We start from the raw sequence: 21224 nt of genomic DNA, 5'->3' as shown, positions 1-21224 counted from the left end.
ACAGTTCTGCACCTCCTCTTCATCTTCTTCACCCTCCTCCTCCTCCTCTTCTTCACCAGTGTTCTCCGGTTTCTCTCCTCCCTCCCCTCTGCTCTCACGGCTTTCGCTGTCTGTGTCAATAACGATGACTTCACGAGTCAAACTGGACTCCTGGGGGGACGTCTGATCCGACGGGACAGACTGGGACATGCCTTCGTCCTCTATGTCATCCTCTTCAGGGATAACAGGGAAACCATCTTCTGGGAGCTCCTAGAACATTGACAACAGATTAAGCATGTGGTTCAGGCCAGGAATGTTCCCCCCTGCCCCAAACGTAAACTGACCTGACTATTATCCGGTGAAACTTGTCTTTCACCTTCGTCCCTTAAATCTTCTTCCATCTCCTCATCAACTTCCATCTGTAAGATAATCGGAACTACAGTGAATGAATCAATTGTCAAAACTGGATTTTTTTTTTTGTCTGACTTTCTTCTAATTACAGTAGTTGCTTTCATGCTGTTGGCCACACAGACAGGAGATCTGGAAGATTGAATCTCCATTGGGCATCTCTGTGCCGAGTTTGCATGTTTTTCCCGTGCGTGCGTGGGTTTTCTCCGGGTATTCCTCCCACATTCCAAAAACATGCATCTTAGGTTAATTGGCTCTAAAATGGCCATAGGTATGAATGTGAGTGTAAATGTTTGTCTATATGTGCCCTGCGATTGGCTGGCGACCATCCGGGACGTGCCCCGCCTCTCGCTCGAGGTCGGCTGGGATAGGCTCCAGCATACCCGTGACCCTGGTGAGCATAAGCGGCATAGAAGATGGAAGGATGGAATTATTGCCGATAAATATTGTTGTCCACATTATTTTGAGACCATTTTGTCATGAATGTAATATATGGCATAACAAAGCACGCGGTATCAAAAGAATAAATTACTTTCTCAAGAGTATTGAACATTGTAAGTGGAATGTCAAGAGTTTTTAAATTAAAAAAAATAGAAAACAGTAGAAATTAGAAAAAATTGTATTTAAATAAAAATCACAATATTTCTGATTTTGAATCAGTGTCACTTTCATTGTGGCAAACAGTGATCTTATTTTGAAAGACAAAAGTGTGTTGTGCATGTTAACGGTTACGACGAGATGGGTGCAAAAATAAATGTGCCTCTCCTCTTTTTAACTCAAAAACCGCACGTCGTTAGCGGGCTTTGCAAAACGCTAGCTTACATTAAAAAACACTCACATCCAGCCTGCGTCACACGCACGTCACACAGCCGCACTAGCATGCTCTGCTAAACTACCGTAAGCTAACCCCGCTGGCTTCCATTCATGCTCCGTAAAAGAGGCGTTTCTAAGTTTTTTCGCCACCGTTTTGACATGTTCAGTTCAGGAGGGGGCGGGTTAAGTGTTTGTGATGAGATTCCACCACGATTGAGCTGATTTCTAACTGTGCATTAATTTTTGAATAAAATAATGGTCCATATTTTCAAAATTGATATCCATTTATATAAAATTTGATGAAGTTATTTACAAATGTATTTAAAAAAAATAAAAAATTCCCCATGCTGTGGGTACCCCAGTATTAGGTGGTTTACTTTATGCTCACATTTCTGCCTTTAAGTATAAAAAAAAAACTGTCAACAAAATGATTTTCAGTTTTTTTTTTTGATAATCACTACAATTTTAAGATGAATTTTTCTGAGCACAGATACTATATGTAAGAAAGCAAGTTAGTGTAACTCAAATGTTGTGGTTTTGTTTGTAATGTACTGTAGCATTTTGCGTCATTTGTCGAATGCATTTTGTAAAAGAAAGCATCAATCAGAAAGATTTAGAGACAGTCTGGGCCTTTGTGTTTACTGTACCTGCAGGGCTATCGTGGGTCTCAGTCTGAGTTTTTTGGCAGTCGTAGGAGTGTGAGAACTCTCTGGTCGAACCTCCGCTTCCTCAGCCTCCTCCTCTCTGCTGCGTTTGGATCCTGCTTGAAGCCAAATTCACAATGTTATACACTTGTATTATGGGTGTCAATCCAACTATTAGTAAACATTCCTGGATGGGTTTATTTATTTATTCAGAAGCGCCATTTAATGAGAAGACACCACACTTAGGATCTTGGAAGTTGCAGATCAATTCCTTCTCACCAGCTCCAATCAGAGAGGAGGACGTAGATGGTCGCTCTGTCTCGACTGTGGAGCCAACGTCCTGAGTGGTTGTTTGCTGCTGAGTGGGCTGGACAAACGCCGTCGCCTGCGTGCTGGTTGGCTGCGCTATCGATGTTGGTGTGTTAAGGCCAGAGATGACGGTGTGGACAGTCGCTCCCGCGGTCATCAGCACTGCAGAGAGAATCATTCAAAATGTATTTGCACACATACTGGATGTTGAGGCCTTTTTTTTAACTCAGCTACATCACAGAACCAATAATCTGTCACATTAAGCTGTGCTCCTCAACTGCTGTAGCTGAGGGACCCACCGTCACCCCTCAATGGCAAGCCATAACTTAACTCAAACTTCTCAAATATCTTATATTCAAAAAGGACTGTTTGCAACACAACATGAGCTGCAGCTGTGAGACGTACGTCTTGTCCAGCAGATATCTGCAGCTGTGTGTCGGACGGACCGCATGTCCTTCCCCTCCCGCGCCAGCACAGACATCGGGTCATTACATTATTATTAGTTTTGGCAAAAACCCACGACTCGCTGAAATCGTCTCTGCGACCGACTAGTTGAGAATGACTGGCTTTAGGGATATCGTATTTTCTATTTGTATTTGTTGAAAGCAACTTCTTGATCTTACCCTCTTGGCTCTCGGTCTGAGTCGTTGGCATGACAGTGGCAGTGGGTGTTGGCATGGGAACAGTTGCTGGGGTAACCATAGGTCGGATGCTGGCACGAGGGGTTGACTTGCTGCCAGGGGATGGGGTCGGTTTGTTGCTAGGAGATGGAGTACTTGGAGTGGGCCGGATATTGGCAGTGGGGGTTTCAGACAGGCTTGAGCTAATGGATAAACAAATCACACGTTACGCAATGTTAGTAGAAGACAGTCAGCGTTTCCCATATATGTATTTATTTGTGGCGGCCGGGCACAATTAAATTTGGACCGTCGCAGATGGATTCTGAAACACTGACACTAAATGAAGTAATCAGCTTTTAAAGTATAAAGTTCAGTGTAAATGAATATAAATATAGAGTGTACATGTCCCCTACCTGCTTCTGTCCTGGGCCGGAGTCTTCAAAGAGATCTGTTTTTGGTCCATTGATCTGTTCTGATCACCCGACTAAAAGTACAGTAACAGGTTGATGTGATAAACAGTCTAATAATCTTAGAGAAAAAGACCTTAGACTGGAAACTAATGAACCAAATAAGATCTACCGGTAGTTTAGTTTTCATGATTCAAAGAGAAATGACACAAAAAGGGAAGTATTGCAGAGATACAGTAGAGCAGAGGTGGGCATATTACGGCCCCGGGAACACATTTGGCCCACCAAGGGTTTGAATTGTCCCGCCAGATGCTTCCAAAGTATATAAATATATCAACTTTTAACACGCAAGCTAGCAACATGACTTGCAAGTCTCCATAGACGACCTTTCGATGATTTAAGTAGCTTTTCACGTGCAGCCATCCAGGCAACTACCTCACCCACCAAACAAACAAACACTGAAACAAATGTGACACACAACGTAACCCACCCACTGCACTGCCTGGGAAGTAAATACTTCAACTCTTTCAATACCAAAGACGCAGTTGTACATTTTTATAAACCCGAACACCCGATCCTAACATTTCCACGTCTTTTAGGGGTTTTTTTGCGCGAGAGGCAAAAAGAGGTGATGATGCAACTCTGCAATAATGCATTAACATTTCAGAGCACTTTCAAGCCATAAGAATGGCCACGAGGTAGCAGAAGTGCATTTGATCACGCATGACAGGAACCAGGAAGTGAGAGAGCATGGAGGAGTGTTATTGCTGGGACATTTTAACGCCTGCAGACATGCACAGTTTCGTTCCAAATATGAAAATTGTAAATAGTTCATGGCGCAATATTTGCAAATAAATTGTTATTTTGATGTAAAACAAACCCTTTTTTGTGTTATTTATGTCAGTATAGTTGTTTAGATATTTGAGCTGTCACAAAAGCAAAAAATATTTGTGTGAAAGCGATATTTCTGATTGAACTGTATCTTTTCACAAAAAGCTGTTTTTCTCCCATTTCTAGTCAGGAACTGATATTTTCCTGAAACATACCTATGTTCTACTGCTGATTACTAAAGAACGGAAAAAGGTAGAAACAATTATTAACAATTATATAGCCATAGAACACAATATTCTGTGTGCCCTGAAAGATGAGTCTTTTGAAAAATGGCTAGGATTGAGGTTAATAGTCAATATTTTATCCTTCTTGGTTCATACTGTATATCACACGTCCTTTGTTCGTGTACTTTCCCAGTGTCTTATTCAGTAAAAAAAAAAAAAAAAAAAAAAACCTGTCAAATTAAATTTTGTTATTTGATGTCCTGAAAAAAGGGACACAGGCGCATAGAGCAGATTGTACGACACCTTTACACATAAAATGAGACAAATCACTCCAGGTGGACTACTGTTTTTATTTAATTTATATAATTATAAATGCGGCTCGTGGCACAAAAACTTTGCCCACTCCTGCAGTTGAGAGACATATTTATGTATCTGTTAGTGTTGGGCTGGACTATTCTAATTAATAAGATTGCTCACCTTAGACCCACTCTGGTCCTGGGTCTCCTCTCTGGGCTCATTGTGAGTTTGATTCTCTCTCAGGTCTCTCATTTCCTTGTCAAGTCGAAGAATCCTTCCTTCATACTGGGACTTCAGGGCATTCATCCTTACCTCCAATTCCTCCTTGCTCTGTTTCAGCTCTTCCACCTCCTTGCTCAAATTCTCTTTAGCAGCTGAATCCAAATAAGAAAATAAAGGTGTTCGTGAGCTCAGTGTTTGTACGTACAGTCTGATGTGTGACCTACAGTTTAGCTGGTTGATTTTGGTCTTGGCTCCAACAAAGGCCTTCTTCGTCTTCTCCTCTTTGTCAGCCATCTGCTGTCTGAGCTGCTCCTCCCTTATCTTGCTGTCAGACAGCTGCAAGAAAACAATACTGTCACTTTGAATCAACACTGACTTCCTGCCGTCATCTTTCAATTGAACTTCTTAGCACACTCTGCAAATCAAGGTCAATGGTGGTGTAACAGTGGAAAACTCTACCTCCTGTCTGAGTTTTACAAACTCCTCTTGTGATGCCTGATGTGCATCAGTTGTGGTGTTACCGTCACTGGGCTGGGCTGGCGGGGTACTCTGATTCTGGTTAGCCTGTGCAGTTCTGAGAACTTCATTGGCTTGGTTCACCTCCTGTAGCTGTTCCTGCAGGCGCTTGGTTTCTGCTTCTCGCCCGTCCATCATCTGATTAAGAATGATTATGCTGGAATTCATTTCAATTCTGCATTATATGTACAGTTGTTGTTGTGTAAAATAATGTCCTTACCTTCTGCAGGGTGTCCACCTGGCCTTGGAGCTCAGAGGCCTGTTTAGAAGAGAGCATGAGGCGCTGAAAGAACTTAAAAGAAAACCATAACTTGCTTTTTCCCCACCCAGTATTTCACCTGACTTTCTGCTTGGCTCAAAGCCGTCTTCAGGTTGTTAACCTCCTGTTGGTGTGTTTGGTGGGTCTCCTGCAGCTCTTTCTGATTTGTGAGGTTCTGTTGGAGAGACTCTTTAGCCTGCTGGAGCTCCTTCTGCATGGACTGAATCTGGTTCTGACGCGCCTGAGCTTGAGACTGCGATGATTTCATCTGGTTCTGCATCTGAAATTTCGACAATGGATGATGAGTGCAGATCTGTTAAAAACACGTGTCAAAAATACTCCTGAAACTGTATGATATTTTGAGGTAGTATACTTTATAAATTCCCAGGTGGTGTTCCAGCGAGTGCTGCTTACCTGCTGTGTGTGGACCTTGGCTTGTTGAAGCTCTTTCTGACTCTGCTGCAGCTGCGTCTGTGTCTGGGACAACTGGGTTTGCACCTACAGAAACAAAAGAATGGAAAGGTGGCAAATCCAGTGGCATCCAAAAGCATTAGAAAAGTGAGGCCAATTCCTTTCTTTCTGCTGTAAACTAAAAACATTTGAGTGTGACAAAAGATGAATACACTTTTTAACACATTTCTGACGTACACACACACACACATACACACACACGCGCACACACGCACGCACGCACACGCACACACACCTGCCACATCATGCTTACCTGCGTTAGTTGATTCTGGTTCTGCGTTAGCTGGTTTTGGATCTCCTGCATCTTTTCCTTTGTCTGCTGGTTTTCCTTCTGGGCATTTTGAAGCTCCTGTTGAGAGTTCTTGGCCTGGAGAAAAAAAAAATGCTCGTCACTTCAACATTCCAGCATTTCTGGTATGGTGGAAGAGGAGTCTGCACTGCTGCTCCACAGCAAGAAGGTTCCCGGTTCGAATCCATCATGTACTGCTATTAGAAATCTGACCTTAGGGGTCCTTTCTGCATGGAGTTTGCATGTTCTTCCTATGTTGGTGTGGGTTTTCTCTGGGTGAGAAAAAATATCACTGTTTGACGGTACATAACAAAATAACTGAATTCTTTCTAAATAATAATAAATAAATAAAATGCCATTGTCAAAGCAGTGGCTAATCCTGCAACTCAAGTCACAACACAATAAATATTTTCTTGTTAAAAACAACAAAAGCAAAATGCAAATAAATGCAATCAAGTGGCTCATGAAGGTCCCTCCATTTGAGTAATATGTCCACCCACAACAGCGCGGCCGTACCAATGGCGCTCAATGCTAACGAGGCAGCTAACAAAGCCTGTGCTGTCTATGCCCGATGTACGGCAACTTAAAAAAATTATAGAAATTTAATTATATAAATACAAAAATAAAGCTTTGATAAAACATCCGCAGAATTCCAGGGTCAAAAACGCAGCATCACGACTATGCAGAGATTCACTGTATAGCCTTCCAGTGATTTAGCGCATTTCCACTACAGCCTAACAACAGCCTCGCTATAACAGTTCAGTATTGCAAAGCTAACCAATTGCTGCACTCAAACAAGACTATGGCAGATGTGTCTGTCACAATGACAAAAATGATGATAATAATAAAAAACAGTAACACTGTAGAGCTGCATTTAATGCCAGAATTCTCCAGAGCTATGTACACAGAATTTTCTATTTTGTTTTGGTAGCATGGTTTGGTATGTTTTATGGCTAAAATATGCTACGTACTTCCTCCATTTTTTTGTGCATCTCCCCCTTCAGCGTCGTCAGCTCCCCTTTGATCTTGTTGTGCTCCTCTTGGCTTTTCGTGAGCTCCTGTTGCACCTCCTGACTCGGACCCGGCTCACTCTGTGTTTTAGCTGCCGTTTCCGCCACCAGCTGCAACACACAGAGGATCTTCCTAAAGCCCTTCAAAACATTGTAGCGCAGCCACAAATCCAATAAGCAACGCTACAGCGGCAGCCGCACCTTGTCATGCTGGACTTTTAGCTCTTCAAACTGGGTCTTGTAGCGACGTCCGATCTTCTTCACCTGTGTGATGGTTTTGTTCTTCTCAAGAATATCGTTGTTCTTGGTTCCTACTTCTTTCTTTAGAGTGTCTCGCTCTGCGGTCAGACGAGTCACAGACTCCCTGAGCGCTTTCAACTGAGACTGGGCTGAGTTACTGCTGGTGTTACATCTGGGATGATATCATTGACATTCAGGAAACGCGTAAGAAAAACACGCCTCATCAATTTATCAATTAAACTGATATTTGCACACTGATATTTGTTCTTCTGTTTTTTTTTTACCTGGCCAGCTCAGTCTTCAGTTTGGCGGTCTCTTCAACAAGCTGGGTGATGCGCTTCTGCTGCGCTTCTTTTTCGGCGGTAAGTTTCTGCTTCTCCTCAACGTCCCCGTCTTTCTGCTGGCTAACCAGCTTCTGTGTAGACGGAGGGATAGCGAATGGAGATTTCATGAATACTGTTCATGGTAAAGACAGGAGGAACAGAACTTCCATACGTCAGCAAAGGAGATTACCACACTGTATTGTAGAAGTGAATAAAATAAATAAAAATCTGAAGAAATTTATAATGTGCTTTACAAATACAAAAACTTCAGCATCTAGCATCCCAGTGCGGGTCTCCCACCTGTACTTTGGCTTTCCAGTGTTTAAGATCTTCCTCCAGCAACCTTTTATCAGCCTGCAGGGAGCCATTTCTGTCTGAAAGCTGAGCCATGGAGTCATGCAACGGGCTGATGTTGGACTCTAGCTTGTTCACCTAATTGACAAAGGAGAAATAACAACAGGATATTACAAGCACTGTTTACTCCTGCCTTCCGCCAAAAACACGAGGTAGCTCAAAAATAATGACAATTCTAGCTGTCAAATTTAACTTTTTTTTTTTTTTTTTTTTTTTTTTTTACATGTGATTAATGTGTACGTGTTCAATAGTTAGGACAAAGAGATGCAGCTGGAATGTGTCTGAGATGTTGAACCTTAGTTGGACAAATATACAGAAAAGGGTCTTATGAGTGTCAAAATGTGCTTAAAGTCCTGTCAGATAGTTCTTTTGACGAAAAGAAAATTATTTGGATTTAGTTGCGGCCCACTTGCAAATGAAATGCGGACGGGTAATATCTGTTATTGCTCTGGATCATCCAGTGTTCCCACTACTAATATACATGTATGCGGTATGGGGCTGCCCCGCTCCCCCAAGAAGGGCCAAGTTCATTTTATTTTCCCCAAACCTTCACGTGTGCACTCTACCCCTTCTCCAAAGCTCTTTTTTGAGATGAGAAAAGAATGGATGGGCACCCTTTCTGTATATGACAAAACATGAGCTTACTTTGGCTCGTGCTTGCCGCAACTCCTGCTCTAATTTCTCTCGCTCCATCTTCAGCATCTTGATGGTTTCTTGGAGCGCACTGACTTTCTCCATGTTTTTCAGCTGTGCCTCTTGCTGAGCCACAGTCTTTGCTGTGTTCTGAAGCAGAGGAAAGACAGAAAAATCCATCCATTATCTGTACTGCTTGTCCTGGAGCCTATCCCAGCTGACTTTGTCTCTAAAATCATCATTGCTTGCGTCAAACACAAGCCACCCATCCATTTCGTACCCGCATCTTCTCTCTCTCAGCATTGAGGGCTTCCTGCAGCTCCTTAAGTTCCCGATCTTGGTGTTCTGCTCGCTGTTTGTAGCGGAGAGCTTCTCCTTCTGAGGCCTCACCTCGGGCGGCAGCAATCTCCTTCTCTTTCCGCACAAACCTGGTGGCAATCACAGATTTCTCCAGCTTAGTTGCTCCCTGAAACTGAAACCTGTGGGAAACTGTCACGCTGGATACCTGAGTATTTCTAGTATCTGCTCAGGGGTCTTCCCTTCTTCACTAAATGATAGGTCAAGCTGCTGAGGCTGCTGCTGACGACTCCTTGCTGCCATTTCATCCATCTGTTGGTGCAGGAGAGTGTTCTGTTTTCCCAGCTCTTCACAGCGACGATGCTGACTGGCTAATTCATCCTGAGGGAGTCAAAGTCATACCAATGAGCGACTGAAATGTCCCTAATGAAATGTCACGGCTCAGTTCTCCCACCTTCAGCTGCTTCTCCAAAGTGGTTGAGGTTGAAATTCTCTCCTGCACGAGCGAGTTGGCCTTGCTCAGTTGCTCCTCCAGATCTCTCCTCCGTGCTGCCTCTTGTTGAGATGTTTTCTTTATCTCCTTAAGGGCCTCCACATCGGCGGCATGGAGCATCAACTCCCGCTCATACTTAGCTTGAGCCTCACCAGCTTGCTTAGTCTAGGGCAGGAAAGAAACAACTCATGTACAGAGGAAGCCGCTTATGGCCGCTGTCGACGTAAGCAAAATCAACATGGAAACTAACCATTGCTTGCACATTTACTTGGCTTTGGCCAGTAGCATCAGAAGAAGAACGGGTAATAATAAAAGACTTTTGATCCTACACCAGCATGTCATTTTCCTCCATTTGTGCATATTTTGATGATATTTTATGCTCTTATTTAACATGCGTCTTGGCTACAATGACAATAAAACTTTCATACATGCTCCAATTTTTCTTCCAGTGGCTAACAATCTACAACAACAACAACAACAACAACAAAATGAAAACGGGTGCATTTTGTTAGTTGCTGTGGTTAATACGGCCATGCATTGATAATGAAGCTTACTTTGCACTTAAAAGGAAGTCACTGTGTGCAGGTTTTCCTTGTTACGTTGACATTGGTACAACACATCGACTTAATCTAACCTATTTTTCATAGAAATGACCCCTTTGGCTCTCCAATGCTATGCTGACCTCAGCTGAAGCAGGATTTTTTCAGGTTCTACTGTCTTTCTTAGTAAAAATGTGGCACCATACTGCAGCATGTCATGGAAAATTTCCCTTAGCACCGGTGGAGAGAAGAAATAAACTGCTCAACGACAGATCTGTCTTTTTTATTCTGCAGAAGGGGAAAAGAGTTGAAACAGACAGTTGAGAGTCTGTTGCAAGTGCCCCCCTGAAGGACAGGACCTAAGAATAGTTATACAAACATTATCAGGACTTTATCATCAGGTGCAAGGATGTATTCCGGGTTAATCAGAACCTGTTGACGTGGAAACGCCATTGGAGAAACTTGTTTTGGAGACAGAAGGGCTCAAGCACAAGCAAATAGTCATAACAAAGCATAGTTTGTTCTGCTAGCAAATGAGTCTGACATTAAAGGGGACCTATTATACTAATTTTGTACTGAGTTCTGGACTCCTATAGAGCAGCTACGAATGACAATCCGCAAAGAAAGCTTTCTAGATGTTCCAGACTCTGCATCTGTTCCTGCAGTGTTTCCTGCCTCCCACCCAAACTGTGTAATTTACTCCACCTCCAGCCCTCCTCCGGGTACGCCTCCCGCCGAGCCCACTCCGCTGTGATTGGTCACACTCCCAAACCCTCCCGAGGACTTACGGACAGTTGCTGAACCCCTTTTGTCCGATTACTTACAAAAAAAAGACAGTTAGGACACTGATAAATTGTTACTAACAGCTTGCTCTTTTGACTCTTTAATACGACCAAGTAACGTTGGAAAGGCTTCGGACTTCAGCGACAGTTTGTCAAGTAGTCCAGCTTCGTATTGGCAAAACAGTCCCGTGTGAAATGCCGTTGACAGATTAACATATTTTTCTCTTGCTGGCCGGGAATCAGCAACTCCAACCACTTCTGCCTGACGTTTGCCTCTCTAGGCACACCCCAACAAACATTTCCTGGGAGACATTGCTCGACGTGCTAACACCGTGAACAGAGCGAAGCAGAGCGGGGGTGCTGGGCATGCCAAGATAAGGAAGTCCGCGTTCCAATGACGTCAATGGAACTCGGTGTTAAACAAAAAAAACTCTGTAAAAAAACTGCTTTCAGGTCTCACTTCCAAATGCGCAAACCTCGAGAATACAACATTGTAACAACATTTATACTGTAGGTCAGACAAGAGGAAAAACATTATTAGGTCCCCTTTAATACATATTAGCAGAAATACTGTATTTGTTCAAATCGATTGAGCTAATGCTAAAATATAAAATTTCCATCACAAACCCTACGATAAGTAATCATTGAAGAAATAAACAAATGTAGATCAGCTATGCGTAACTGCCAATGCCACATCCCGGCACACAGTTTGATGGAAGAGGTTAAGCAGTTTTTACACAAGCAACATATATATGAGCAAACACAGGCGAATAATACAACCTCCTTCATCGCAACAAATCAATTGGAATAAAATAACAAAAACAAGCTCAATATGACGACTGGTGAGTATGTTACTGTACCTGCAGCAGGCTCTCCTGTATGGCCTTCTGCTCCAGTGTGACAGCTTTAGCAGCTCTCTCCAGCGCCTCCTGCTGCTCTGTTTGGCTTGCTTTTAGACTGCGCTGCAACTCACTAACCTGAAACGGAGAGGAAGGTGCAACGCTTTAAAATCTACATTGTAGTGAAGATAATAATAACAAGAAAAATTGATTAGATTTTATATAGTACTTTTCAGGGTACCCAAAGTGCTTCAAAATTAAGTGAAGGTATTTAATTCCTCCTCAGTCACACACCGGTGGTGGTAATCTACATCTGTAGTCCCAGCTGCCCTGGAGTAGTCTAAGAAAAACGTGGCTGCCAATTTGTGCCTATGGCCTCTCCGACCACCACCAAACATTCATACACCAGTGTGGGCACGACTGGGGGTAAGGTGGGTGAAGTGTCTTGCCCAGGGACACAACAACAGTGGCTGGGTAGAGGGAGCGAGGATCAAACCGCCAACCTTCCGGTTTGTGGATGCCCTGCTGCTTCATATAGCCTGGCTCCTTTACTCACACTTCTGTCTTTGAGCATAGATGTTCTTCATTTGGGTTCCCACAACAACAACAACACACACAACAAGGCCTACTTGTTTCTCCACTGTGTCCAAAGCCTTCCTCCGATCTTCCTGCTCTTGTTGATTCTGTTTCTCCAAATCTAATATTCTGTCCTCTAGTTGCTTCTGGATCTCTTCAGACTCCTTCAGCCTCATCTCAAGAGGAGAGCGTTGCTAAGGGAGGACACCAGCAAAGTAATCAATGTGCATGCGTGCCTATCACGCAGTGGCATGACAACAACTGTACCTCCTTCTCTTTCTTCAGACTATCTTCGAGAGTCAGTACCACGGCCCTGTACTGCTCAACAGTAGCATTAGCATTAGCTAGCTGTTCTACTATTTTGCTGTTCTGCTCCTCAGCTGCACGCAGATGACCTTTGATCTCTGCGAGCTCCTGCTCTGATGGGCCAGGCTGCTGTTGGGTCTGCACTGGAGAGCGCACTGGACAAGAACAGGGGGAAACGGGGCATCAGTTACAGTATAGCATGGAATAGCAGCAAATTAAATGATGCCGACCTCTGACGGGTGTTCGGAGGGCTGCTGCTCTGGTTACGGGGGTGGTCGGAGCCTCCGTTGTTGACGTAGAGGCCAGCTGAGCTTTCAAAGCAGCCACCTGCTGTTCAGAGTTCTTTAACAACTCCCGTGTCTTCTGCTGCAGGGTGTTCTGTGTCTCAAGTTGCTTCTTAGCTTCTACCAACTGAGCCTAGAAGTTCAAATGGATAGAGGAGAAACATCAGGGAAAAAAAAAAACAGTAGAAATGGAAAAACGAGCAAAAAAAAAAGTGTCATAACGGAGAAAAATTACATGCAGGCTGTTTTTTCTTTAAATATATATAGAACCTCTTAGTATATCTACATGGGTTGCTGGGGAACCTTGGTTCCCAAAGTGGGGTATGCCAATTGTCATGGGGGTACATGAATAAAAATGAAAAACAATTAGCGACAAAAGCTCACAATTACGAGCGCACTTGAACGCCTCATAGCACAGAGCGCACAGTCATAGCAGAAAGAAGGAAGGAGACACGGCATGCAGTTCATCATTGCTCTGTGTGAGTTGTATGAATACAGTGAGTGAGTGAGTTTCATCTCATGTCTCATGTCATCTCATCATGTTTCATCTCAAAGGTTGAACTTATATCGGTGTTCTTATCCCCACACTGTGAAAACCTGACAATGTGCGTCAGGATGAGAGAATGGAGATGAGGCTTTATTGGTGTTTGTATGCATTCTTGTACTTTGTATCCTGCTTTAATATGTTTGTTCAACTTTCCCTTTTAATTTGGTATCAAATTAATATGCAGATTTAATTCATAGCGATTGCAAGTGGACAATCGCAAGTGAAGCTCAACTTCAACCAATTCAAATCGGAAGAATCCAACTGGCTGAAATAAAATATGTCGGACCAATACCTAGATATTTTATTCACCTTCAAGACAAATTCACATCTTATCCATTTATCAGTGCTCGTGTAAAACTTATCAAAATGTTTTATGTTTTTTAAGTGTGCAGTAGTGGGGGGCTACATGGCTTCAAGTCACACGTCTGAAAGGGCACACGACTGTGAAAAGTTTGGAACCACTGGTGTAGAACATGTCAAATATCACAGTGGCCCGTCCATCCTTGGAGTTTTCAGTATGTGGCCCTTGATGAAAAAAAAGTATAGACACCCTTGTTCTTCACAGCCATGTTACTTACGTCCATAATGCGTCCAAGTGAATGTCTCCGAGTTACTTCCTGTTCCAGCCGAGTCTTCATTGAGGCCAGTTCGGTTTCCAGCTGCTCAATCTTACTGCTTAGTCTCTGACGTGCTTCTGTGTCTGTACGCTCCATAGTTAACTATATCAACATAAGAGAGGAGGAGGACTGTTCACATTGTTAGGAATACCACATACAGCTACCAACACCGTACATGGTATGTTATTTATGGTATATTACTCCATAATATACCATAGCATTTTGTAACATTGTGCTTTATACATGCAGTGGAGGTAATTATTGGATTTTGTAATGATTTTACCCCCTTACAAAGACCATAATTCCATCATTTCTATGGTCGGTTTAATTTTATCAGTGAGCAAACATCAACAAAAAGTCCAGGAAATATGAATATCGGACATAGTTGTAAATGAAGATAACTTAGGTATGCATTGAAAACTTTAATTGAGACAGAAAAGGTTGTCTGGTAACAGCACCTGTATGGTTTTGAGGTTGGTAAGCAGCAGGTTCTGGTTACGTTGCTCTGCCAGCATGGACTCCTTCTCTCGATTGAACCGACTCTCGGCTTGTTTTAACATGTCTCTTTCTTTCGTCAAATTCTCAACACGCACCTACAGACAAAAGGTAAAGATGAAGAAAACCAAATGATCAAGCAGGGCACATAATAGCAACACCCCACTCAATGTGGAATAGTTTTCAGTCTTTTTGCTGAAAGAGAAAAAGCCGATGCAAATGAGGTTTGTGCCTCAAAACAGTGAATGCAATGCAATCAGAATATTTGTTTCAAAGTGTTAAAAAGTATTTAATCTATCCATGTAAGTGGTCTTCCTCACCTCCTCAAGTGCAAGTTTTTCATTAGTTTGCCGCAAGTCTTGGCTCATCGTGTGAATAATGTGCTCATGTCGCTGGGATGTTGAAGCCATTTTTTGGTTCCTGTCCTGGAGTGAGGCGATCTCTCGACGGAACGCCGTCACAGTCTCTTGGAGCATTTCGTACCTGGCATAAAAAAAAAAAAAAAAACATCAAGAAAAACTTGAGAAATTGAGCAGAAAAAAATCCCAAAAACATGACATAAAAGTGGATAGGTTCCCAACATTTCTTATATATGACGAACCTTTTGTTGCTAAATTCCAGTTGAGAAGTCAGTTTGGCGTTACTGGCGCGAACATCAGTCAACTGCCTCTCCAGTCTCTCATGCGAGTCATTCAACATTCTGTCATTCTCTGCCTTTTCCTTCTTGTACAAGGTGAAGGAGTCATTCAGCTGGGGAAGAAAACACACATTATTGTAAATATTCAAACTGAGCACTGCCGTTGGCGTGTACAGGTTGGCAATAAAGTTGAAAAAGAGTGTCGGACTGTCAGGATACTACATTACCTACACGACGTGACTTGCAGAATGTCACCGTCAAGCTCTTTTTTGGAGGTGGCTGAGCCCGCATTCATTTAGCACCCAAATGAGGCATCACTTTTACCCCCTTGGTCCAGTTACTACCGTTTACGTTGGAACTGGCGCCATTACTATACAGATGAATATGATTTGTTTATACCTGTTTTAAAGCAGCTTTGGCCTGAGCCGTCTGAGCTGACTCAGCAGCAGCAGCTCTTTGAGGGGTGGAACGTGTCGCTGGGGCTGACGGCCGACCGGGTGCAGGGTGAGAAGAATCTGGACCTGTGGAAATCCATTCAAAACAAACACAAAAATAAAGCCATCACCTTTACGGGCTATTACAGGGGTGTCCACATACTGAAAAATCCCAAACTGGATGGGCCACTTTGATATTTGACATTTTGTAAAGCCATGTAGATATTAGAAGTTATATAGATTTCATGACAATCCCAGCTTTGTGATATAGGTGAAAAAGCCTATTATTAGTATACATTACACGTTTATCCTTTATTTCTGTTGTTTTTTTACTTCCCAAATATTTCAAAATTTACAATTTCTTTTTCTTGTGACTTTATTCATATAATATTTTGACTTTACTCTCGTAATAATATAACTTTTTCACAAGCCAATTGTCCAAAAATTGTGGCTGTGTTTTTTGTTTCTCATAAAATGACCATAATAGAATAATAATGTGTTTTTTCTTCAGTATGTCAACTTTAATTTAAATTAATTTTATTTTGAATTGATCCGATTTATTATTAAATTTTTATTTTAATAATTATAAGTTTTTTCTTCATAATAATCCTGTTTATTCTCGTAAAATTTAAAACATTTTTATTGTAATATTGTGACTATTCTCCTAATATTTCAACTTCATTCTGGTAAAATTAATGCTGTTTTTTTCCCATTTTTTTTCTTTTTCTCGTTTAATTGTATTTTTACAATGTGCAGAACCTTGCTGCACTTTGGACACCCCTGGACGAATAAATCTTAAATGTACCCACAAGTCATCTTCTGATCGGTGATACTGATTACTGGCATTTGTTTATCCTCTACTCCCCTAATGTGATGATATTATAATGTAAGCCTAACTTGTCACTTTTTGTTTTTTCTATAAGACCATCTTAAGGCTTTTGACTGTTCCTGTTGTTGTTTTCTTCACTACATTGTACCGTTTTTATGCCTATGAATGTTGTTATTCTCATTTCAACAAATCCTAAGCAAGAATAAGGCCCAAAATGTTGTTCAACATGGCATTCGTGTCACCTTGAGGGGGCAGGCTGAAGCCAGTGCTGTGTGTGAGCAAAGCTTTGTACATGTCTCTCTGTCTGGCACTGGAATCAGCAAGTTGTTTCTGTTGGTTCTTCTGCTCTCTCAGCTGCTCCACCTCAGCCTGAAGTTTATTCACACTGGTCTCCAACTCGGACAAACTGGATGGCAACAGATGGAAAACATTTTCCCAATACAGATTAGGTTAAAGCCCAACTCTTAGGAATGGGATGTTTTCCCTCTGCTATCAACAAGCCTTCATTCAATGTCTTGTTCAGAGCAGAGGGAAAATCTTCCATTCCTACCAGCCTTCAACATGTCTTGTTCGGAACATTGGGAAAATATTCCATTCCTAACCAAATTTAAAGTTGGTCCGCGCTTTTGGTCAATAAAACATTTTCATACGTTGCAATAGAGCTCTTGACAACCCAGCCATAGTGTGATAGTCACCCAGTTACCACTTTAGTGTTGTATTAGAGCTCTGCATCATTAAAATAAAAACAGATGAAAAAGTAGTGGTAATAGCACATTACCGTGCTGTAGTTATATGGGTTTGCTGCCTGCTCTTCTCATCCTCCAACTTTCTTAGCCTTTCCATCAGACTTTGGTTTTGCCTCTGGAGCTCCTCTACACTGCGGAAGGAAAGCTGGTGCGGCCTGATGACCTCAGAAGTGCTGGAAATGTCGGCGGAGCTGCCGTCGTCTTTGGTCACCCGATTGCCCCTCGCTTCCTCGACCTCGACTAGCAATGCACACACCTGGACAAAAGCACAACCACAGTGAGAACATTCTTTCACAAGAAGAGAAAGGGCATCTTACAAGAAAACTGACAACCTTTTTCTACTCTGCTTACCATGTTTGACCCATCATTTAATTAAATGAAATGATTATTATTAGGTTTTGTTTTGTTTTTTCAAGATATTGATTAGACAGCATGATTATTGCACGGGTGTGCCTTAGGCTGGCGACAATAAAAGGCCACTCTAAAATATGCAGTTTTACTGTATTGGGGCGTAGCACCTGTCCATTTGCACTGCTATGTTTACTAACCACTGTGTATATACGGTATAGTTATTAGGGCTGTCACACACTGTGGACACCCATGCGTGTTCGGCGAGCCAGACTGTCTCGGTTTCACCAAGAAGGACAGTCTTTGCCAGGTGACAGAGTAATGTGTCCAAACCCCGCTATCTTGGGTCTGTGGGGTTGCATTATAGAGGGGTTGATGCAGCTTTTAGACTGGCATGAACACCGAGGTAGGTTGCAATGTGTGTGTTAAGCACTTAATGTGCGCTTCCAATAATGCCTTGCACACTGCCACTTCCATACTACTGTATGATCATTCATAGTAGCCATTCTATAGTTCACTGATTGGGTTCTGGCTTTTATTGTGTTTTTATAATGCCACAAAGAGCTGTGTGACTGCCAAATCCGATATTGTTAACAAAGTGACAGTAAGGATCTTTATGTATGTGGCTATATGCACAGTACTTGGGTAGATGTATCCTCTAGAAGTCTTTCTGTCCTCAGCTTGTCCTTCTCCAAGTTGTCACAATGCTGCTTGGCCTCGTCCTTCTCCTTCTGTAAACTGTAGATATCCTACAAACGGCAGACATGTTGTATGTAAGGCATTATATCATAAGTTATTCTGGTTTATTTTCATCTTAAAAAAAAAAAAAAAAAAAAAAAAAGGTGGGATGCATCTCAGACCGTTTGAGCCTGCTCCAGTTTGTTCCACAGGGAGGCCATGGAATTCTGCATGGTCTCGTACTCTTCTCTCTGACGTCTGAGGACGGGTGCTTTGGATTCCACCTCCTGGACGATGTCATCCAACACTTTGCTCACCCTTCTGGTCTCCTGCTTCTCTAGCTGCAGCTGAGTCTGACACTCGGAATATGCATTGTAAAGCTACGACCATAAACAAAAAGGGAAGGGAAAAGTGTCAAGGGTCAATACGGTTACTTTGTAGCAAACAGACTCATACACAGGCAGCACCATCCTCAATGTGACCATTTTAATCTGACTATTGTATATCTGTCAAGAGATTATGAATGTACAAATGTCTGTTCTGTTGAACTCACATCAAAGAACTTCATGCCAGGCTTGACAATTGCGGCAATGGCAGCTGCAGACGGACACATGGACTCTAGCTGCTCCTCCGTCAAAGAAGGCACACCTGCGGCAAAGATGTTTCAAACTAAATATTTTAGAGCCTACAGGCATAAGAGGCTAAGAGAAGTGGTCATTTGATTTTACAGCAATGTTTGCCAGAAGCCTTCAGAGAAGAGTTTTCCAGCTCTTTCTCCATTTTCTTGATCTTCTCTCGAAGCTCTGCTTCTAACTGTGTCTTTAGTTCCTCTGCATCAGACGCCTTCTTTTCCAACATTTTGCTTGCTGCAAGTGAAAACCAATCAGAGAGATGATGATTTTGAAGCACACACACACACACAGTTAATGTATGTACATGGTTTGGTGCTTGTGTATGGCATACAAACAAAATGAAGGTGCCATTGACTCAGCGAGCAGTGTAACACATTAAGAGTAAAATACAAGTACAAATTAAAAAGTAGGATTCCTTATTTACAAATGGAATATTTTCATAAACCCATTTACACCCTTCTAAATATGTCTTAACATTATTAGAGCTCTCTAGACATGAAATAACACCCATATAGTCACCATTACACTCGTACTACACAATATAGCAGACATAAGAGAAAATAATTTAAAACATAAGAAAAACTCATGCTCGGGTGTTTTGCTGTAAATGTGTGCCGCTGCTAGGGAAGCTGAATGGGTGGCTGGACAGGAAGTGATTTTGCGGGTTCACAGTTGAGTTTTGTGCCTGTTATGAGATCATTCAAACCTGCAATAAAAGCCTGTTGTTCTGATGATCAAGTCTGGTGTTGTGTCTCACCCAACATTACAGTAACATTTCTGACACCTAGTGACCAGTGTAAAGTACCACATATCATCACAACCTCTTTGAATGAGTCTTCTAAATGCCTTATATTTAGCCATGTTTATTCTCAAAAATGCTTCATTTAGGCAAAAAATGCATAAAACGTACTTAAATATGATTTTTTTTTAAATACTAAAAATAAGGCATATTCAGCCATAAAAAAGCACGATTTATTAATGAATACAACAAAAAAAATGTGATCGAGTGAAGCTGTGAAATTTGAAGTGCAAAGTGGCGAGTGATTACGATACAGTGTAAACGTCACCAGTGTAAACGCCACCATAATTGCGCTTTGGGCGGTTTGTCCTGGCTTTTATTGCTCAATACTAGGGGTGTATTCAATTCATTTCAATTAAATTCAATAGTTTTATTGTCATATGCACAGTAAAACAGCAACTGGATAATTACCTTCTGTAGTGCTTTTAACCAGTTTGCTGAGTTCTTCCACAGCTCTGCTCAGTTCTTGATTCTTAGTTTCCATGTCTGATGCCACTCCCTGTAAATTGTGGGGTCAAAAAAATAAATGATGGGGATGCAATCCATGACTTGTATCACTATAAATCAGCACCAATAAAATCAAATTAATATGCAGAGTAGATATTAGGTGTCAATTGATATACGTTGTTCTTTTACAGACACATAATCACGTCACCATGTCTTTGTGAAGGTACCAACGGACAAAAGGGAAACACAATACGTCTCGTTTGCATGAATTGGCTTGAAAATAGAGACGTCCCAATCCGACTTTTTTATAGACTTGACGATCTGATACCGACCCCGTTTTTTTTTTTAATAATAAGCTTTTGTTACAAACATGAATTTGTGGAATTCAATATGGTTACGAAAATCGTTCTCAAAGCATTAACAATAATGCAACCAAAGTGTTGATGAATTTACTTTGTTACACAGCATGACCAACAATATTGGTATATATCTTTTGTAACAAACCTCCGTGAGTCAGGTCCTTAATCCAATAAAAGTCCATCCAATAAAAGATAAAATTGAAAAAAATGGCCATGCAAAATACTTTTGGCGCAGGACTAATCATTTGACATGGTTATAGATCAATTTAGACTACTGTATGTGTCATTTTTTAACAAACTCTCTTCAGCGCAATAGTAATTAATTGACCGTACCTAGTATAAACAACAAGCAGTTAGAGCAGCACTTCCCATGCGAGCAGTGGCGGATCCAGACATTTTTCATTGGGGTGGCCAAGGTGAGACCATTACTCAAACAGGGGCGGCAATAAGTTGACACCTGAAATGTCTAGATGGCCAGTGGGGTGGCCACGGCCACAACGTAGCTCCACCACTGTGTGCGAGCTCCCCGCACCATAACACAGCAGTCCGGGCACAGTGAACCGTTGTAGCTACGGAGCCCAATATCCCACGTACCACGTGAAACTAACTTCACCATGTCTGCATGGTGGTGTTGCGTATTCTTCTTCTTGCAGGTGGCGGGAGTCGAGTGGCAACCAGCTTTGAGGCGCAT

The 21224-nt window shown here is 42.0% G+C and overlaps 1 protein-coding gene across 1 annotated transcript in view; it reads right to left on the bottom strand.

Annotated features, from left to right (window-relative positions):
• LOC129177125 (nucleoprotein TPR-like) overlaps positions 1–21224 on the bottom strand; it is a 32481-nt gene that overhangs the window by 6509 nt on the left and 4748 nt on the right. The window contains exons 9-45 of the mRNA XM_054767910.1: positions 20139–20226; positions 19025–19162; positions 18850–18944; positions 18479–18676; positions 18260–18367; positions 17303–17526; positions 16767–16930; positions 15661–15782; positions 15226–15374; positions 14945–15107; positions 14588–14722; positions 14091–14231; positions 12912–13098; positions 12643–12836; positions 12429–12569; positions 11821–11937; positions 9601–9804; positions 9355–9527; positions 9130–9277; positions 8862–8999; positions 8163–8294; positions 7824–7954; positions 7501–7711; positions 7261–7410; positions 6254–6367; positions 5944–6027; positions 5609–5809; positions 5491–5529; positions 5214–5408; positions 4979–5090; positions 4713–4906; positions 3187–3257; positions 2777–2976; positions 2124–2315; positions 1848–1963; positions 324–398; positions 13–249 (exon numbers count right to left, since the gene is read on the bottom strand). Coding sequence (XP_054623885.1) covers positions 13–249; positions 324–398; positions 1848–1963; positions 2124–2315; positions 2777–2976; positions 3187–3257; positions 4713–4906; positions 4979–5090; positions 5214–5408; positions 5491–5529; positions 5609–5809; positions 5944–6027; positions 6254–6367; positions 7261–7410; positions 7501–7711; positions 7824–7954; positions 8163–8294; positions 8862–8999; positions 9130–9277; positions 9355–9527; positions 9601–9804; positions 11821–11937; positions 12429–12569; positions 12643–12836; positions 12912–13098; positions 14091–14231; positions 14588–14722; positions 14945–15107; positions 15226–15374; positions 15661–15782; positions 16767–16930; positions 17303–17526; positions 18260–18367; positions 18479–18676; positions 18850–18944; positions 19025–19162; positions 20139–20226 — 5481 coding nt within the window. The remainder of the gene's footprint in view (positions 1–12; positions 250–323; positions 399–1847; positions 1964–2123; positions 2316–2776; positions 2977–3186; positions 3258–4712; positions 4907–4978; positions 5091–5213; positions 5409–5490; positions 5530–5608; positions 5810–5943; positions 6028–6253; positions 6368–7260; positions 7411–7500; positions 7712–7823; positions 7955–8162; positions 8295–8861; positions 9000–9129; positions 9278–9354; positions 9528–9600; positions 9805–11820; positions 11938–12428; positions 12570–12642; positions 12837–12911; positions 13099–14090; positions 14232–14587; positions 14723–14944; positions 15108–15225; positions 15375–15660; positions 15783–16766; positions 16931–17302; positions 17527–18259; positions 18368–18478; positions 18677–18849; positions 18945–19024; positions 19163–20138; positions 20227–21224) is intronic.

The sequence above is a fragment of the Dunckerocampus dactyliophorus genome, chromosome 2 (assembly GCF_027744805.1).
Source record: "Dunckerocampus dactyliophorus isolate RoL2022-P2 chromosome 2, RoL_Ddac_1.1, whole genome shotgun sequence".
NCBI lineage: Eukaryota > Metazoa > Chordata > Actinopteri > Syngnathiformes > Syngnathidae > Dunckerocampus > Dunckerocampus dactyliophorus.
This window is presented reverse-complemented; position numbering and strand designations above follow the sequence as displayed.